We start from the raw sequence: 17,944 nt of genomic DNA on the forward strand, positions 1-17,944 counted from the left end.
CCCCTGCTCCCTAGTATGCTGACCAAGGAGCAAAACACTCGCTCCTCTGTGCTAGTACAGGTGTTGCTTGTGCTCTTGTGGTGGCAGCACGAGGAGTGCTGCTTCGTTGCCCTGGTGAGACCGCAAACTGCCTGGTTCTGAGCACGAGTGCGGAAGAACAGTCCAAGTGTCTCAAAGTTTCAACACAGTGATTGACTTGGGGGTGGTGGTAGCTTGTGCACCTACATTGAGTCCGAAGCAGCTTGTCTGATGCTTACAACTGGGGGATGATGTTAGAGCTGCTGCTATTGATTATCTACAATGTCTTGCTTTGTAATCTAATTGCAGGAGCTGGTAACTGAAGACCAGAGAAGAGAAGAAGCTGCTATTGAATGCTTATCTGTTTCCTTTAGAAATGTGAGGTGCTGGTTAAGAGACTCAGATAAACTCCCTCTGTGTTGGCTAAGCACTCGCAGCCCTAACCTTCCTGCAGAACTGTCCTTCACATATCTGGCTGCTGTCCTGAAATCATCCCGACCAAGGTAATTGGACAGAATGCTGTTAACCCTTGATACCAGAGATTCTCAAAAACTAACTCCATACACGCTGGTGCCAAGGAGCTAGCAGAGTTCAAACGGTCTGAATCCGAATGCTCTACAAGTTACCTCCTGTAGGGTGTTTGCATTAATCATTGCTGGACTCCTGCATGTCTTTGCATTAAAATGTGTTGTGGCTGTTTACCCCTGCATGGTACTGATGGTGCGTTTCTCTCATAGGGATTGAAGTGCCAGGTCAGGCCATTGGTCCATGTGGGCCCCCTCACACTGGGGGTAAGCTCTCAAAGTGGTACGGCTCTCCCTGATGAGGAGTTAGGCATCTGAATGTTTGGGTCCCTCTAAGTTTCCCTCTAGAGACCTTGAATGTGTACTAGTCCTCGGGTGTCCCAGGGTCAGATCAGCCGCAGCGCTAAGGCTGCCTGTTGTGCCCATCCACCTAGATGTGAAAAGGAGCTGCCATTCAGACTGTAGATGGTGTATGGGAGAGTCGAAGCAAAAAGCCTTTTAAACAAAATATTCTCATTGCTGTTTTGATTAGGCCTAAAAGTCCATCTGTAAGGGAGCTGGGATGGGGGATTCAGTGAGGTTAGGGCGGCGAGTGCTTAGCCAACACAGAGGGAGTTTAGTCTGAGTCTCTTGAAATGGTGCCTTATCAATAAAACAGTTGCGCTGGGCCCTAACACCGCACCTCATACATGGTGCCCAGGGCATGCTGCTGCTTGAGCACCTCTGGCCTGGTGCCCCTCTCTAGTCTCGCTCAGACTCTCTTGTGCAGTGGGGGCTTGCAAATGACTTTTATACTCAGTGGTGCTTAGTTCTGAGCAGGAGTGTGTGTAGGTGTCCGTGTGCTTCATGGGGAAGGTGAGGGAATGTTAATTTTGATAAGGACTGGGCTGGGGTGTCAGGAGTATTATGCATGCTGGACTGTCCCCCCCCAGTCCAGCACCTGGTGTCAGGTGAGCTGGATGACATTAAAGCATGAGAATATCCAGCCAGGTCCTGGTCCATAGCTCTGTCCATCTGTGTCTGTCCAGCAGAGCAAAGGGGACAGAGGGCAGCCAGGGATTTCCCTGATGTCAAGCTGGCATAACGGGTTTCATGCTACCTGCCCCCTTCTCCTGGGGCAAAGAAGTGCAGGAGTGGGCTTCCCTAAAGCATGGTACACTCCAACCATTCTTGACCCAAAGAGCAGTCTCAGGAGAACTGCTGTAGTCAGCATAGTTTCAAGTAGTCCTTAGGCTGCATTAATTACGCTAGAAGATATTTCCGTCCCCGGCTGGCTCCAGCATCGGCGTGTCAGCCAGACATAGGATCTGGCTCATCACATTCTAGTCAAATCTGCCTTGTCCTGTTCCCCTCCACTGCACAAAAGAGATTTGATATTCTGAGTAAAGAGCAAAGGCCCCTCCTCACTCTTCGCCTAGCATCACTACTTGATCCTGCACAGGTTCAGAAAAGAGCAACTAAAATGATTAGGGGTTTAGAGAAGGTCCCATATGAGGAAAGATTAAAGAGGCTAGGACTCTTCAGTTTGGAAAAGAGAAGACTAAGGGGGGACATGATAGAGGTATATAAAATCATGAGTGATGTTGAGAAAGTGGATAAGGAAAAGTTATTTACTTATTCACATAATACAAGAACTAGGGGTCACCAAATGAAATTAATAGGCAGCAGGTTTAAAACAAATAAAAGGAAGTTCTTCTTCACGCAGCACACAGTCAACTTGTGGAACTCCTTACCTGAGGAGGTTGTGAAGGCTAGGACTATAACAATGTTTAAAAGGGGACTGGATAAATTCATGGTGGCTAAGTCCATAAATGGCTATTAGCCAGGATGGGTAAGAATGGTGTCCCTAGCCTCTGTTCGTCAGAGGATGGAGATGGATGGCAGGAGAGAGATCATTTGATCATTGCCTGTTAGGTTCACTCCCTCAGGGGCACCTGGCATTGGCCACTGTCGGTAGACAGATACTGGGCTAGATGGACCTTTGGTCTGACCCGGTACGGCCTTTCTTATGTTCTTATGTTCTTATGTTCTAAAAATAATACTGCGCTTGACATCCATTTGTCACCATGGAAACACATATAGGGCTGGCCCTTTGAGGGAGTGAAGTGTGTTTGGTCAGAAGGCAAGTGTAGCCAAATCCCCTTTTGCCACCCTGCCATTCTGACAAGAAATGTGCTCTAGTTAGTGAGCTCTTCCTGCACCCATTGCTGCATCCATGAGATACTCTCTTGGTAGGGATTTCAGTGTTCCACACCTGGCATTGTGGTTTAGTAGGTCCCACTTGCAAACCCGATGAGAGAAATGTCTGAAAACTTGTGATAACAGGTCAGTAGAACCTTCCCCTCTATTAGCATCAGCTCTGTTATAAAACTTGTTGGGTAGTTTTTTTTAAGTCTTTGCAACTTGAAAGTATTTCTCTTAAGGGCAGAGTTAAATAGTCAACTTCTTAGCAGCAAAGCAAACTATACAGCTTTAATTTGGCCATTAAAATTAGTCTGTGAAAATCCCAGTGCATGCAGAATAACTCTCCCTAACAATTGTATGTAGTGGCAGCATGTCTCTAACCTCCACACTCCAGATTGGCACAGTCTATAACACCTCTAAAGAATGCATTCTGCAGTGTCCTGTTAGGGCAGCATGTTCTCCTCCAGAGGGCAGATGTCATGGGACTGCTTTTAGGCTAACTGTTCTGATGCATTGCCTCAAAGGCTTGTGGAGGCAGGAAGGTGCACAGACCTCAGACACTGAGCGTGCCCGTCAGCACCAGGGCAGGAATTGAAACAGCATTGCCTGGAGCTACCTCTGGGATCACCCAAAGGGCTTGGTGTTGGCCTGCAGGCTTGTCTACAGTGGGAAAGTTATTGAAATAGCTGTTCCGGATTAACTCCCTGTGTGGACATTTACTGCTGAGTAAGAGAACCCTTTTCTAATTTAGTTTAAAGATTAATCCACATCCAAAGTGGATTAAGCTAAATGAGAACAAGGCACTCGTATTCTAGAACAGAATGTCTACACAGGGTCTTAAACAGATGTAGCTATTCTGGGGAAACTTCCATGTGCAGAGACCCTGCCTGCTCCAGGTGATGCTAGTGGGAGGCACTGGCTTCAGTGGAGCAGTTAGGCCAAAGCTGCATGTGTCTCAAACTCCCGCTCTCTAGTGTTAAAGGGCAAGGAAATTCTCAGTTGGGTTTAGGGCAGAGTACCCCGTCCCCCCACTATGTGATCATGGAAATAACCCCCTGTTGTCAGTCAGTCAGTGCTGTGTCTTGTCCCAGCCTGTCACCTGCAGCACTCCTACTGACAAGCTCTGACCTCACCCTGCCTGCCCCACCTTCTGCCCTTTCATCTTAGTAGGGTGTTAGCAACGTGTACTTGTGATCTTACAGCTAACTTGTTATCAGAAGCTGGGTTGAGTTTTGATCTAAAAGATCCATGCAATAAATAACCAACATACCCACGCCCCTTTCAAAGCATACCCAAAAGGGGTCTGGCAGCATGGGGGCGCCTAACTGAAATAGAAGCAAGCTGTTTATAACCTTTATCTAATAGGTTGCAGATAAGTTACTGCAGCTGCAGAGGTGTTTTTGTTCTTAACCCTCTGAAAGATAAGACCTTAACTTGAAAGGGGACATCTTGGAGAAGAGGACACCTACTCTGATGTCCCCTCTGCTCTGCCAGATCTAGGCAAAGCGCTGCTGAACTCTGCACTCAGCTGCTCTTGAGGTTACAAACACTCTGCTGATCTAACACCCACAAGTTTTTATTTATTTTATTTGTGGGTTTGGATTGTGAGGAATCAATCCCTTTGATTCTTTTCAACCCACTCTCCACATTCGTTATCCTTAGTTTGTGAGCAGTCAGTTCATTTGGTCTGTCACCCCCACCAAGTACAGCAGTGCTGGAGGGATCCATCTCTGCTAAAACAGAGTTTGAGTGTGTATTGTACACAGGATAGCAGCGTATCACTGAGCTGTGCTGAAGCCTGGCCCTGTTCAAGGCTTTCAAGTCACTTAGGAAAGTGTGCTCCAGAATGAAACCGGGCTGTAATCCTTTCTAGCAGGGCCTCTAGCAGTGCTGGTGGTGTAGGCAGCCCAAAGATACGTCACTGCCCTATGAGGTCTCAATCTCACATGAACTCAGAGAAAAATTGTAGCTGCTTTGCTTAGAAAAGCTGTTGTGTTGCATGTCTTCAGAAGCCTCATGGGCATTGGCTGAGGTTGTAGGGGAATGGCCTGGGGAATGTCCTAATAACAGGAGAACCACTTCAAAAAGTGTGGGAACGTATCTGAAGCTCTCTGTCACCCTCAAACTGGCAGCTGGAAGGTGCTTGCCTGTGACCAAGTTTCAGTCTGGACCAAAATCCCTTGAAAACAGTGGTTCCTGTTGGCACCCAGATACAGCTGTGACTAGTGGTACACATAGGAACTGTACAATCGGCCAGATCCTCTTCTAGTGTCAGTCGGCTTCAGTGGAGCCATGCCTGTCTACAACGGCTGAGGATCTGGTTGTAGAATTAGAATATCTAATTCTAAAATGCTGTGTTCTTGCTGAAATGGACCCACCAAAGGCACTTGTACCTGAGCTGGAAACCAGGGCTATGATGTCAGAGACCACCCAGCATCTTCTGCCTTGTGCAGAAATACAGTCCTTTTCCTAAATCGGAGCCAGATCTGGTGTTTGGACAGTGACTCCTGCAGAGAGACACAGGACCCAGTTCATTGGTGCCCTTGCCCTTGTGGCTTGTCACAGCAGCTTTGTGGTGGTGGGAGTGATTGTCTCAAGGCACAGGACAGCAGTGAGCTGGGGCAGAATGTCTATGCAGGATAAATCAGTGGTGGTCTTCCTTACAAGAAAGCTTCACCTGACCACCCAGCAACTTGATGTTCCTCCAGGGTTAGAAACAAGGGGAGTTTGAGAAGCCTGTTGGTGAAAGTTACTCTCTGGTTTCCTCTTTTAAAAAAAAGTGCATTTGAGCTAAAGTTTTATTTTTGGATGTGTTCAGGCTGGGCTGAAAACCTACAATTTGCTAGTCTGATTATGGGTACACAGGGCCATTAGCAACAGTGTAACTAGCTAATAGCCATTGGGCCACCATTCCTGTACTAGTTAGGTGCAGTTCTGAAAATGGGGTTCCCACAACTTGGTACCAGATTTTCAAGCTTACCGAGGAGTTTTTGTTTTGTTTCCCATGTTTTGAAAATGCTGTTCCTAAAAGCTGTCCCTGGCTGTAATTTTGTTTGTATTTCAATAAAACCTGTGTTTTGGGTTGCTCAGACTGCCTTGTCCTCTTACACCACTTTAGCAGGCCATTTTATTTCCTTTTCCTTTGTATTCCCACACAAAAATGAAGAGAGAGAGAACCTCTTTATAGCATCTCTCTCTCTCTCTCTCTAATCCTGTAAGCAGCCCTGTCTGCTCTGAAGAATTCCATCATCTCAGAATGGTAGATTACATTACCTCCAGCACCGAGTGGTGAATTCTAGATTGTAGTGAGATTGGTGTGACTGAGCTGTGTGTGCCTTTAACGAGGCTGTGCATTGGAGAATAAAATCTGATTTAAGGAGGTAATTGATCCAGTCTAGCAACAGGAAAATGAGCCCCCAGTAGTGGCAACCTACAACAACACAAATAGGTTTTAGGCTATAGGTAACATTTCCAATGCTTAAATTACTTAAGAGCCTTTGGCCTTGTCGGTGTGGGAAAAGATTTTTTGGTTTAAGTGAAAGTCTGAATTTTAGCCATTTGAGCTGCATGGGTCTGAGGCTCATGGACATTGAGTTCAGTATCCAAAAGGCCTTTGTTGGTTTGGTTTATATCAATTGAGAAGGGATTTAAGCTAAACCACCCCCACTAAGCCACTCTTCTACTGGAAGAAGAGTGCCCCTGCAGGCGGGTTACACCGCTGGCATCACTAGTCCTAAACAGCTGCATTGACCTGAGTTCCAGTCATGCCCATCGCTCATTTCTCAGTTTCCAAAGCATACAGTATTAGGAAATACAAAATTAAGATTTAAACGTAAATTCCATTGTCTGGTAAAATAGCAAGACTCCTAATTTATTGTCACAAAACCACCCCCGCCTTCACCCAAACCAAATTACCAGTTCTAATTAACCTAATTTTGAGTCTGAAGTGCAATAGCTACACTATCTTCATCAGTGTGTATAACTTATGGTAAAGCATAACATTGACACTGACCTTACGTGTAAACAAAATACCAATCACAATGACTAACCTATCTCCAGCCTTGGCAGTCTGTAAAACATGGTATCAGTCAGTTTCATGGTATTCCCCTGATAGTCAAGACCTAAATCCCATTTTCAAAGGTGAATGAGAAACTTGAGTTTAATGTAAACAGATTGTGGTGGTCCAAAATACTGTTCCTTGAACACTTCTCTTTTGGAAGCTATTGCTAAAATCTTTCACGAATGAAAGAAAAATTCTGCATAATTTTGAAGCCTGTGATGCAAAATTTAAAACAGAAGGACAACATCAGCTAGGGGAAACTGTCAGAGCTCTACACTGGAGCGATGGCAATCTGTACCGGCAACCAGCTCTGGCCCAGAGCTAACGAAGAAGGTGACTTAAATCTGGTTGTGCAAAGGCTTATCTAAACGTGCTTTTCTGTAGGCACGTGTGGTCCCATTGAATGGGACTCTGCACATAGTGTTAAATACATGTTTGCAGGACCCAGGGTTATGAGTCAGCCTGCATGTCACACGAGTTTGGCTTTCAGAAGCAGAGAACTTTTACGTTGGGATGGGTTCGTTCTGTTGGTGGTTAGTGCTGTGCCCTTCAAACTTGAGCTGAAGTGAGAGCTCACAGTTTGAATGGGCTCTGGAATGATTCTGGTTTGGGAAGGTTCTTTAAGAAAGCATTCAGTTCCCTGGTGCTGCAGTGCATTAGCTCTGCTGCCTTTGCTTTGATCATGTTTTTTAGCTGTCAGTCTAAAATAGTCTCAAAATTGTGTTTTGGGTACTGCAAAGGGAAACAAGCACTTCAAGCACCTGCCAGAATTAATCCAGGTAAAAATGTCTGATTTGGGGAGAGGGGAAAATAAACGTTTAAATAACCCTTCCCAGGTCCCTGCAGTCCTGGGGTTCTCACAATGCAAGTGACTCCTTGTTTATCTTTGCTGCCTGTGACTAAATTTTTGAAAGCACAGACGGTTCCAAGGCCTGCAGCTGTGCTTGTCAGATAGGAGTGTGAAATCCCCTTTATTTATGTGCGGAGCATCCTTCCCACCAGGCTGGAGAAGCATCTCAAATGCTGTTGACCCCTTTATGGCACCTTAAGAAGCGGCATATTTCTGTCAATACCTTCAGCAAATTGTGTGTTGTCTATTTCATGTTGGCCATGAAATACAGACCGCCTGATGGAAACCTTATTTCAGAATGTCAACGCTGGGCGCTTTGAAGGGCAGGCAGCGTTCGCAGCCCTCACATTCGCTCCTCACACGCGGCAGGCTCCCCGCGGGGCCGAGAGTTGCTTTTCTTTCTTTCCGAGGCGCTTTGTGTCTGGGAGGCTGCAATTGAGGCTTTGGCTTTGCAATCTCCTTCTGGGCTTTGCTTCCAGACTTGTTTAAATTGGGTTCTTTGCAGACTTGCTTTTCTGCCTCTGTGTTTGTGTTTCAGCCTGAGAGGATAAAAGCATTTAGCCACTCTGGTTCCACGGTGGAGTGAATAATCCCCACACAGCCCTGCAGGTGCAGGGAGGCTGGCAGGTATACTTCTTTAATTGCAAAAATAAAGCATCAACCCAACTTAATTTGGCATTTATCCATAATCAGTGAGCTCTAGGGCAGGCCTGTTCCTGAGGTAAGCTGCAGCTGATGGCCGGAGGCCAAGCCAGAGGCCTTGTCCTGTTACTGCAGATACAAGGAGCCAGCAGGGTGTGTGTGGGTGGGGGGACAGAGTTGAGCCCTGGGGTGGATGTTGCCCCATGAGCTGAGCTGAGGTCAGATTCTAAGGTGGGGTGGCTGGCTGGGGTCACTAGTTTGGGGCATGGAAGGATGAGCTTTAAAGTGCCTGGTTTGTTTCTGGGTCCCTGGGGGACTCCCCATTGGCTTTGGCTTGGGAGGGCGACAAGGTGGCAATTACCTCTCAAGATGCTGCCCTGGTAGGCCTGGCCCTGTGGCATCATGGGAGAGGGGACGGGAGTGACCTCTGCAGGGAGGGTTTGAGCCCACCCCTTACACCAGCGAGCCCTCCCCAGCCATGGCAGAGCGCAGCCCACCCTGTGGGCACAAGGGGGAGCTGGGATCTGTGTGCCCCTGCGCAGCAGCCTCCCTCAGGGCAAAGCACCCCCGGCTCCTGAGGAAATGGCCTGGCTCCTCGGCCTCAGGCGCAGCGCAGCCTGTTCCACCCCACCCCTTTAACACCAGCCCTGCGCTAGCGCTTTAACGTGGCTTGTGTGGTCGCTCTAAAAAACCCACCTCCCCGAGGGGCGTAGCTCCCAGCGCTGCTGCACTGTCTACACTGGCATGTTCCAGTGCTGAAACTTGCAGTGCTCAGGGGGGTGTAGACAAGCCCGCACCCTCTTCTGCCAAGCAGCAGGGCCCCGCGCCGGCTGAGCCTTTCTGGAGATCAGGAGGATGGCGGCGTAGTTCATGTAGCGGCTGCTTCTTCCCTTGAGCCGGGAGCACCAGCTGGCAGGCCTTGTGCCTGTAACCCACAACGCGGCGGGGGGGGGGGGGGACGGACGGACAGAAGAGCTGTCCCTTCTGCTCCTGGTGTCTGGGCCAATGGAGATGTCAGGAAAATGGGGGAGGAGGTGGGGGCAGGGAAGGATAGGATGGGGCACAGAGGGGGCAGGGAAGGACGGGACAGGGCACGGAGGGGAGAGGCGAAGCTGGGGACCGAGGCAGGCAAGGATGGGATGGGGTGCAGACGGGGGAGGCAGGGACGAGGGTAGGGAAGGACCGGAGGGGGCGCAGGGGGAGGAGGCAATGATGGGCAGGGAAGGACGGGATGGGACACAGAGGGGGAAGGCAGGGATGGGGCAGGGAAAGATGGAATGGGGCGCAGAAGAGAGGTGGGGATGGGGGCAGGAAGGATGAAATGGGGCTGGGGGAAGGTGGGGGCTGGGGCAGGGCAGAGAAGGATGGAAGCCAGAGAATGGGGCCAGAGAAGGAACAGGATGGGACAGGGCCAGAAGAGCGAGGGGAATGGGGAAGGATAGGATGGGATGGGGCTAGAGGGGAAGGCGGGAGGGTAGCAGAGCAGGGCCGGATGGGGCACAGGAGGGGATGGGGTGGGGAAGGCTGGGATGGGGCCAGAGGCGGGGAAGGCTGGGACGGGGCCAGAGGGGTAGGTGGGAAGGGGGCGGGGCGGGGACGGGACACAGAGCAAGGAGGCAGGAACAGGGGCAGTGAAGGATGGGATGGGATGGGATGGGGCCAGAGGGGGCGAGGAGGGAACAGGGGTGGTGAAGGATGGGGTGGGACCAGAGGGGTGAACGGGGGCAGGGTAGAACGGGATGTGACCAGAGGAGGAAACAGGGCAGGGAAGGACCAGATGGCAGGGCCGCCCAAAGGGGAGGGCAAGTGGGGCAATTTGCCCCAGGCCCGGCAGGGGCCCCCACGAGAGTTTTTTGGGGCCCTTGGAGAGGGTCCTTCACTCGCTCCGGGGGCCCGGAGCTTCTTCCGCATCGGGTCTTCGGTGGGGGGGGTCCTTCCGCCCTGGGGCCGAAGGACCCCCACCGCTGAATTACTGCCGAAGTGGGGCCCCCTGCTACCTAAGACCCCAGGCCCCCTGAATCCTCTGGGCGGCCCTGCGAGATGGGACCAGATGGAGGCAAGGGGCGAACGGGGGTGGTGAAGGATGGGCAGGAAGCAGGGGGGAAATGGGGCAGGGAAGGACTGGGCCAGAGGGAGCATGAATTTCTATGCAGCCCTGCACACCGCTTATGGGGGAGGGATTCCGGCTCCTGAGGGAGCTCAGGATGGCACCAGAACACACAGGAGGAGACAGGCCAGACCAACTGGCCCCTCTGCCATGGGGCACAGGGTGGCTTCCTGCAGGGCCAGCTCTGGGCCTGTTCGACTCGTCGGCCCCTGTGCAGACACAAGAGCCTCAGCTGACCAGCTCCAAGGACGTGCGCCTCAGTTTCCTTCTGAGCGATGTGAGGGCTCATGATCCCAACACCCTCCCAGGGCCCTGCGGGCAGGGAGCCTGCAGTGAAAGCAGCGAAGGGAGCCCAGAAGGGCTGGGGTCTGCCTGTTGCTCTGCTCCAGCTAGTGCAGGGCTCTTAGCCGAGGGGTCATGACCTCCCTGCCCTTCCCATATTGCTCAAGGGGAGGGGGCCTGGCTGGCTGGGAGGTGGGGAAGGGTTCAAGGCTCTGTCCTGTCTCCGAGGGCTGCTGCTCCGATGGCACAAGAACCTGTGGTTCGTTGCCTGTTTGGAGATGAACCATGGAAACAGAAAGCAAGTGGGGTCAATCAATGTGATGAACCAGGGCAAACAGATGCGGGAGGCTGAGTCAGTGCAAGCAAAGCACGGCCGGCTGGGGCGACTCAAGAACTGGGCTGAAGTCGGACTTAACAAACAAGCGATGGGGCCGGAAAGTAATGGGCCAAAATCGGTGGTGTGAGTATTCGGGCTAAGTGGTGGACAAAATACTGAGCAGAGGAACTGTGCCCCCCATGGCCTCCTTGGTGGGGTTCTTAAAAAGAGAAGGCAAAAAAAAGAAATCCCAGCCCAGCTCTCACCTGGATCCCAGCATCCCAGCTCATCTTGTCCAGGTCGCTGCCTCATCCTGCTCACCCCAGGGCAGGAGCCGACCAGACCAGAGGACTTCCTTCCCGGCCAGCAGACCTTGCTCTTGTTCAAGGAACTTTGTTTTTCATTTGTGAGACTCCTGAAAACCCTCCTGGCACCCAATCCCCAGCCCAGCAGTGGGGACAGCCGATGGGCAGCGCTGCAGGGACGTGTAAGAACCTTGCGTCCCCTTTGGGTTACTATCTGCCCCACTATTTCTTCCCGCCGGTCCTCTCTCGCTCCCTCGGCTTTTCCGCGACTCCTGAAATCAGCTGCACTGCGCGCATCACCACAGCGAGACGAGACCACCCAGTCCTGTCTGAGGAGAACAGACCCAGCCAGATGGTGTCCCTGACAGGATGTGAGCCTGAGACCAGACCAGGTGTTGTGGCCGTCCTGCCAGCCTAAAGCAGCCTGCCGTCCTGTGGTCCAAGAACAGCAACAAACGCCGTATTTCCCCCACATGTCTGTCCTTTCTCTCCCCCACCGTGGGTCTGTCTGGCTTAAAACCGGGAACAACGAATACCCAGCACACGGCAGGACTAAAGGTGAAATGCCCCCTTTCCTTTTCCTCAAAAAAAGGATGGCAGATTTTAGTCATGTCAGTTAACACTTTACTGGAGGGCACTCAGATCCTATGGTGATTATGGCAGTATAAGAGCCTGTAATAAGTAGAAATAACGATACTTAGCTCTTAGATAGTGACAGGTTTCAGAGTGGGAGGCAGGTTAGTCTGTATCAGCAAAAAGAATGAGGAGTCCTTGTGGCACCTTAGAGACCAACAATTACAGACCTAAAAGTTGCAATTCTCCAAAAAAAAACTTCAAAAATATGCTCCAATGAGAAACTACAGAACTGGAATTAATTTGCAAACTGGACACCATTAAATGAGGCTTGAATATAGACTGGGAGTGGATGGGTCATTACACAAAGTAAAAACTATTTCCCCATGCTAATTTTTCCCCTACTGTTACTCACACCTTCTTGTCAACTGTTGGAAATGGGTCATCCTGATTATCACTACAAAAGTTTTTTTTTCTCCTGCTGATAATAGCCCACCTTCATTGATTAGACTAGGTAGGTATGGCAACATCCATTTTTTCATGTTCTCTGTGTATATATATCTTTCTACTGTATTTTCCACTACATGCATCTGATAGCCCACGAAAGCTTATGCCCAAATAAATGTGTTAATCTCTAAGGTGCCACAAATACTCCTGTTCTTTTAGCTCTTATATAGTGATTTCATCACTAAATCTCAAAGTGATTTACAAAGGAGATAAGTGCCACGATCCCCATTTTACAGTTGGGGAAAGTGATAGAAAGGTGAAATGACTTGCCCACGGCCACCCAGAGGCAGAGCTGGGAATTGAACTCTGGCCTTAAGGCTCTCACTGCTAGGAGAAATGGCCTCCCCTAGCATCCTTTTCCTTTAAAATGTTGTGTTGTGGTTAGAGCAGAGGCCTTGGAGATGGCACTCCTGTGTTCTACTTCCAGCTTTTCCATTGGCTCCCTCTATAGCCTTGGGAAGTGATTTTACCTTTCTGTAGGTTTTTCCATCAGTAAAATGTGTCTCTGACAAAATGATGCTTGCTCACCTGACCAAAAAACTGAAAGGCTTTGTGAGTGGATGAACATTTATACCTCATGTTGAGCTCACTGGTTAAACAGCATTATGTAAGTGCAAAAGTATGACTACTTTCCCTGTTGCTCTTGATGATTGCTGCCTACTATCCTTCTGCCTGCTGAAAGGGTGAGATGAGCAGCTGCTTCCAAACCCATTGAGACTCCTGGCATGGGATGGAGGGCGGGGGAAGGTGTCTGAGTGGAAGGAGAGAGGTGCATCATACAATTGGATTATTTTCTGGCTTTCATGAAGTGTCAAGGCCACCTAAGATGCACCGTACTGTAACTTTATTTTTCACTGAACAAATTTAGTACTGCTACAATATATCCCCATCTAACCCTGATATACAGAGCAGTGAAATGCAAACGTTGAGCATAATATCCTCTGTGCAGTCATAAACCAGTGTGGGGGGGGAAGGGCAGTAAGTATACGGAAAACATAATACTGAAGAATTCACTGGGGCTATTCAATTTCATGTAACCCATCCTCAGCTATGGATAAAAAATAAACCCTGATATTCTGTGATTCTATGATTAGTCCCAACAGCTACCTCTGACAGTCCAGATCCAGGGGTCTGAGGAATATGTAGTCCGTGCTATCCTTTACTTTAAACTGCAGAGTAGGATAATATACTACCTAACCAATTGGGAGGGCTATGATCCTGAAGAATGCTCCTTGGAACCTGTTGTCCATGTCCATGCCCCTGACTTGGAAAAAGGTTTCATCAATACCACTTGGATAAACCAAGTCTGCAACCTATCCAGAGGAAGGATGCCCCTAAGTGGTGGTGGTGGGTGATGTAAGGTTCCAGGGATTAAAATCTGGGGCTGCAGAACCTGGGACAGCTGATGTTCCCATAGTGCCACCAGGAGGCCAATCCTTGCTCATCACTACTGACTCTGACATGGACCCCAGTATAGCTGTGACTGCTAGGCCAGCCCACCTATGCCCTGGTCCCTCACAACCTGCCAGACCCAAATTCCTATCACTCTCCACCTGCGTCCATGAGCAAGACAATAACTTCTTTTGAGGGGGAGGATAATTTTATTAGTGAATGGCTTACCAAAAAAAAAAAAGGGGGGGGGGGAGGGCAATAAATTCCTGACCAAATCTTCCCATGTGTAGCAAGTACATTTAACTGTATCTTTATAAAGAAATATATAAATGTTGTGGGCATAAGAGGAATTTCATTGTATTATAAGAATATTTCTGTCTATAATGATACAATGCTTAGTATACTAAGTTTCTTGTATGTTCATGCCTCTATAGTACTTGGCATTATTCATAATATGGATTATGTGATGTTATACTATTCCTTCACAGTACAGGTTCATAAGTGTACAGTGTCGCCAACTCTTGAGTCTTTATCACAAACCTCCTGATATTTGGTGTTTTCCTTAAAGTTCTAGCTCTTGGATACATGTGATTATGTGAAAATCTCAGTTTATATAGAAAAAAAATAATTCTCTAGCCCTGATGGTTGGAGAGAAAAGCATAAACTTGAACCCTAAAGGCCATAAGCAAAGCACAACTAAACAGAACCCCAAACAATTATTTAAAAAAACAAACAAACAAAAACAACACAACAACTCATGATTTTAAGACAATATCATGATTTTTGGGGCCTGAACTGTGATTTTTGAATTCTTGGCTGTGTAGTTCCTCGGAATGAACCTGTCAACTAATTTGCTTCTTCAAAACTTCCCTCTGGTTTTTACTAGTAGATGAATGTGATGGAGAGTGCCAGGCCCTTTAAGGCCCCTGTTGGGAGGCCTCAGGGTTCTACAACATCCTGCCCCAGGCAAGGAGCTGTGAAGGTTTGTCCTCCAGGGCCCTACCACCATTCCATCACCCCTGAAGAATCACAATTAGCATTTACAGGCTTGGTGGCCTGCAGAGTTTCCTCAGGCAGCAGATGTGAACAGTGGAACTATGCTGAACCAAAGTGCTAAAAGCATTACCTGATAGTAATTCAATTATAATCGGCATTACTGGGCAGGAATTCTCACTTGTGAAGCTTTGTATTATCTCCTTTCCCCTCTGCTCCATCCATATTCCCAGCCTTATTTACTTGTTTGTCAGCTTCGTGCACAATCATCTCTGTACCTTCTTCCACACGGCCCCCTGTGCTTGGTGTCACCTCCCTGATCTCATCCACATGACTTTTACTCTCTCCATCTTTAAGTCCCTCTTAAAGACCCATTTCTGTCATGCTGCTTACTGTGATCGGAGACCTATATAAATTGCCCATGGCTGTTCCCTTTACCCTGATATCTGCCAGCTTGTCTGTTTGCTTAGACTGTGAGCTCTGAGCTATCCATCTTGAATGTTTGGAAAAAAGCACTAAGCTTTGTACCCTGCTGTAAATAAACAAACAATGGGTCCAAAGCTGCAAAACATTGCCATCCGTAATGTGTATTGACGTTAGTGCCCATTGAAGTAAATGGGAGCCCACTGAAGTAAGTAACGGTGCTCAGCACAGAATTGGGCTTAAAATGAAGGTAGTAATTGGTTAAACTAACATTATAATTATGACAGTCACCGCTTGTTCAAATTCAGCTCAGTTTGGTGGAAAAGTGTTTTCTAATTTATATAGCTGATTATGCCACCCTCATCACTGTAGCATCTGAGCACCCTTCCAGCAGTTGAAACAACATCGCTGACATCTGTCACATGTGGTTTGTATTCTCTCTCATCCTCTCCCCATGAGAAGAATCATGCATGTAGTGTAGAGTGTTTTGGAAGGGTCTCTTGTTGCTGTTGTGTGTTTTTTGGTTTTGTGTTAATATGTACTCACAGCTCTGCATTTATTAGAGAAGGCAGACCAAAGAAGTGCATCTTGCACTGGGAGAGGAAGGTGGTGAGATTTGAGATGGTCCTTAATTCTTGTGGAACTTTATTCCACAATCTGGGAGAAACCCCTAAGAAATTTCTATATCCTGAAGGTCCTGAGCCTGGGCTCCAGATCCAGCCTGAAAGTCTACACTACAATTAAACATCCCTGTATCCCGAGCCCTGCAAGCCCAGATGACTCGTGCCAGCTGCGGGTGTTTAATTGCTGCCTAGACAAACCCTATGTGGCTTGAAATAAGGGCTGAGGCCTTGAACTTGACTCAGTATTCAATAGAAAGCCACTGTAGAGAGTGGAGGATATGCAGCATGCAATAATTTTTTTATTTTTGGTGTGTTCTGAATCTCAGCACTTTCCAAAGACTAAAGATGGATGGTCCCTGCTTCACGCTAAAGGTTGGAAAAGGACCATACACAAGCATTTTCTGCCCTATAGTCTAGTCCAGGCGCAACATGTTAGTTATGACAGCAGTCAATCCTCTGACTGAACCATTTGACCTTCAGCATGTCAGAACTGGTCTGTCATATTGAGACTACCTCATGATATTACTTAAGAATAAACCCACTGGTCATGTGACATTAGACAGCTGTTGAGATTTCTAAAAGCTTCAGCTCCAAAATACAGAGCTAGATTCATAAGCCACGATGAACAGGATTTGCTGATACAGATGTGTTAGTTTTACACAAATCTCACTGACCTTTGTTCCATTTGCTGGGCTCACTATCATTGTCTCACAATGAAGAATCTGTCTGGGTAGTGGAAATGCTGTAGGTCTCCTGTGCAGCAGAATATAGTTATGAGGGTCTAGGAGCAATTGCTCATCCTCAGAGGACAAGACATGCCACGTTATACACTATCTCTTTACCCAGAGTATGATATCACTCTGTTTCCATAACAGAGCATTAGGGATTTCCTTCAGCATTGCTCAAGGAATCTCTCAGGCATCCTCATGGCAGACAATTGTGAGCCATTCAACTCAAGCGGAGGTCAAAATGTTGGTGATCTAGAAGAAAGCTTTTATGGTTTTGCCAAAGGAATTTTAATTTCTCCAAAGGTGTCTTCAAAGTGATTGAGAAACTAAATAGTTTGAATATGGGGAAGAATAAATATATGCATTATTAATGATTTCTTTTGTAATAGCACTGAGAGATCCCACTCCATTGTGCTGGTCACTGTACAAACACTTATAAAAACAAGGTCCCTGCTCCAAACAGCTGAGTTTTGAAATTAATACACTATATTGTTTATGACCAGTGTACTACCAATGCATGGCATGCGGATGACAAAAGCTCCATTTTTATTGTTTTTAATTAGGGATTTTGAAATATGGCTCATTCTAGCTCCGACAGCAGTGAAAGGCATTTTACTTTTTCTTGCTGACTTCCTGATTTGAGAAGCAGATGAAATGGTTTCATTGGTGATTGGCAGGAAGCCTACTCCATTTACTGGCTGCAAGCCACTAGCACCTTGGCAAGAAGTGCTGAAAGGAAGATGAAGAGATTTGTACCCTCTGATTTCTGTCTGAGCAGGGACAAAGCAGTATGTGGATTTGTCAGTGGATTAAAAAAAAAATAAGGGTGGTATTTCCTGTTTCCCCACAGGTGTATTGTCACTGAAAATTAACAATTCAGCTGGTGTGGATGACAGATAGCTACACTCACAGTGATTCAAACCCAGGTGGAACGTGGAACTCTTAGTGAATATTAAAAGCTACATCACTTTGCACATTCAGTGGGTTTTTTTCCTCCATTTAGAGACATTGCTAAGACATGTTAAGCCCAAAATTTAGGTTGTTTCAAAGAATATATATAATTTTACTGTGAATTAGAGATGGAACGAGGTCAAAGCCCACAGACCTGAACAAACTTCAGGGGAGCTGACATCTGAATCAGAACTTCATGTAATGCATCTATTTCTACTAGGCAAGAACAAAGCCCTGGATCTGAGCAACCTCTGACTTTTTTTTAAGGTAGATGAGATTCAAGCCTGGTTATGGACTTTGGACCTCTCAGAAATCTATTATATAAACAAACACAGTCAGGATTGCATTTAAATAGTTAAATCAAAACTGCTTACTCAGACTTACTCAGCCCTGCCAAGCCTGGGGACAAATTAAGCCCTGAATGGCGGGCCGCGGGAGGCAGTAGGAGGCTAGAGCCTGAAGCCCC

At 47.8% G+C, this 17,944-nt stretch overlaps 1 protein-coding gene across 25 annotated transcripts in view; it reads left to right on the forward strand.

Moving 5' to 3' along the window:
* Positions 1–17,944, forward strand: part of DCC (DCC netrin 1 receptor) — a 555,466-nt gene that overhangs the window by 22,451 nt on the left and 515,071 nt on the right. For 3 of the 25 annotated variants that reach the window (XM_039544158.1, XM_039544157.1, XM_039544159.1), the window contains one exon: positions 328–725. The exons of the other annotated variants lie outside the window; for them this stretch is intronic. In XM_039544158.1, the coding sequence (XP_039400092.1) occupies positions 328–341 (14 nt within the window). In that variant the 3' untranslated portion in view covers positions 342–725. Of the gene's footprint in view, positions 1–327; positions 726–17,944 lie in introns of those variants that run through there. 25 annotated transcript variants of the gene reach the window in all.

This window comes from Mauremys reevesii, linkage group 6 (genome assembly GCF_016161935.1).
Source record: "Mauremys reevesii isolate NIE-2019 linkage group 6, ASM1616193v1, whole genome shotgun sequence".
Taxonomy (NCBI): domain Eukaryota; kingdom Metazoa; phylum Chordata; order Testudines; family Geoemydidae; genus Mauremys; species Mauremys reevesii.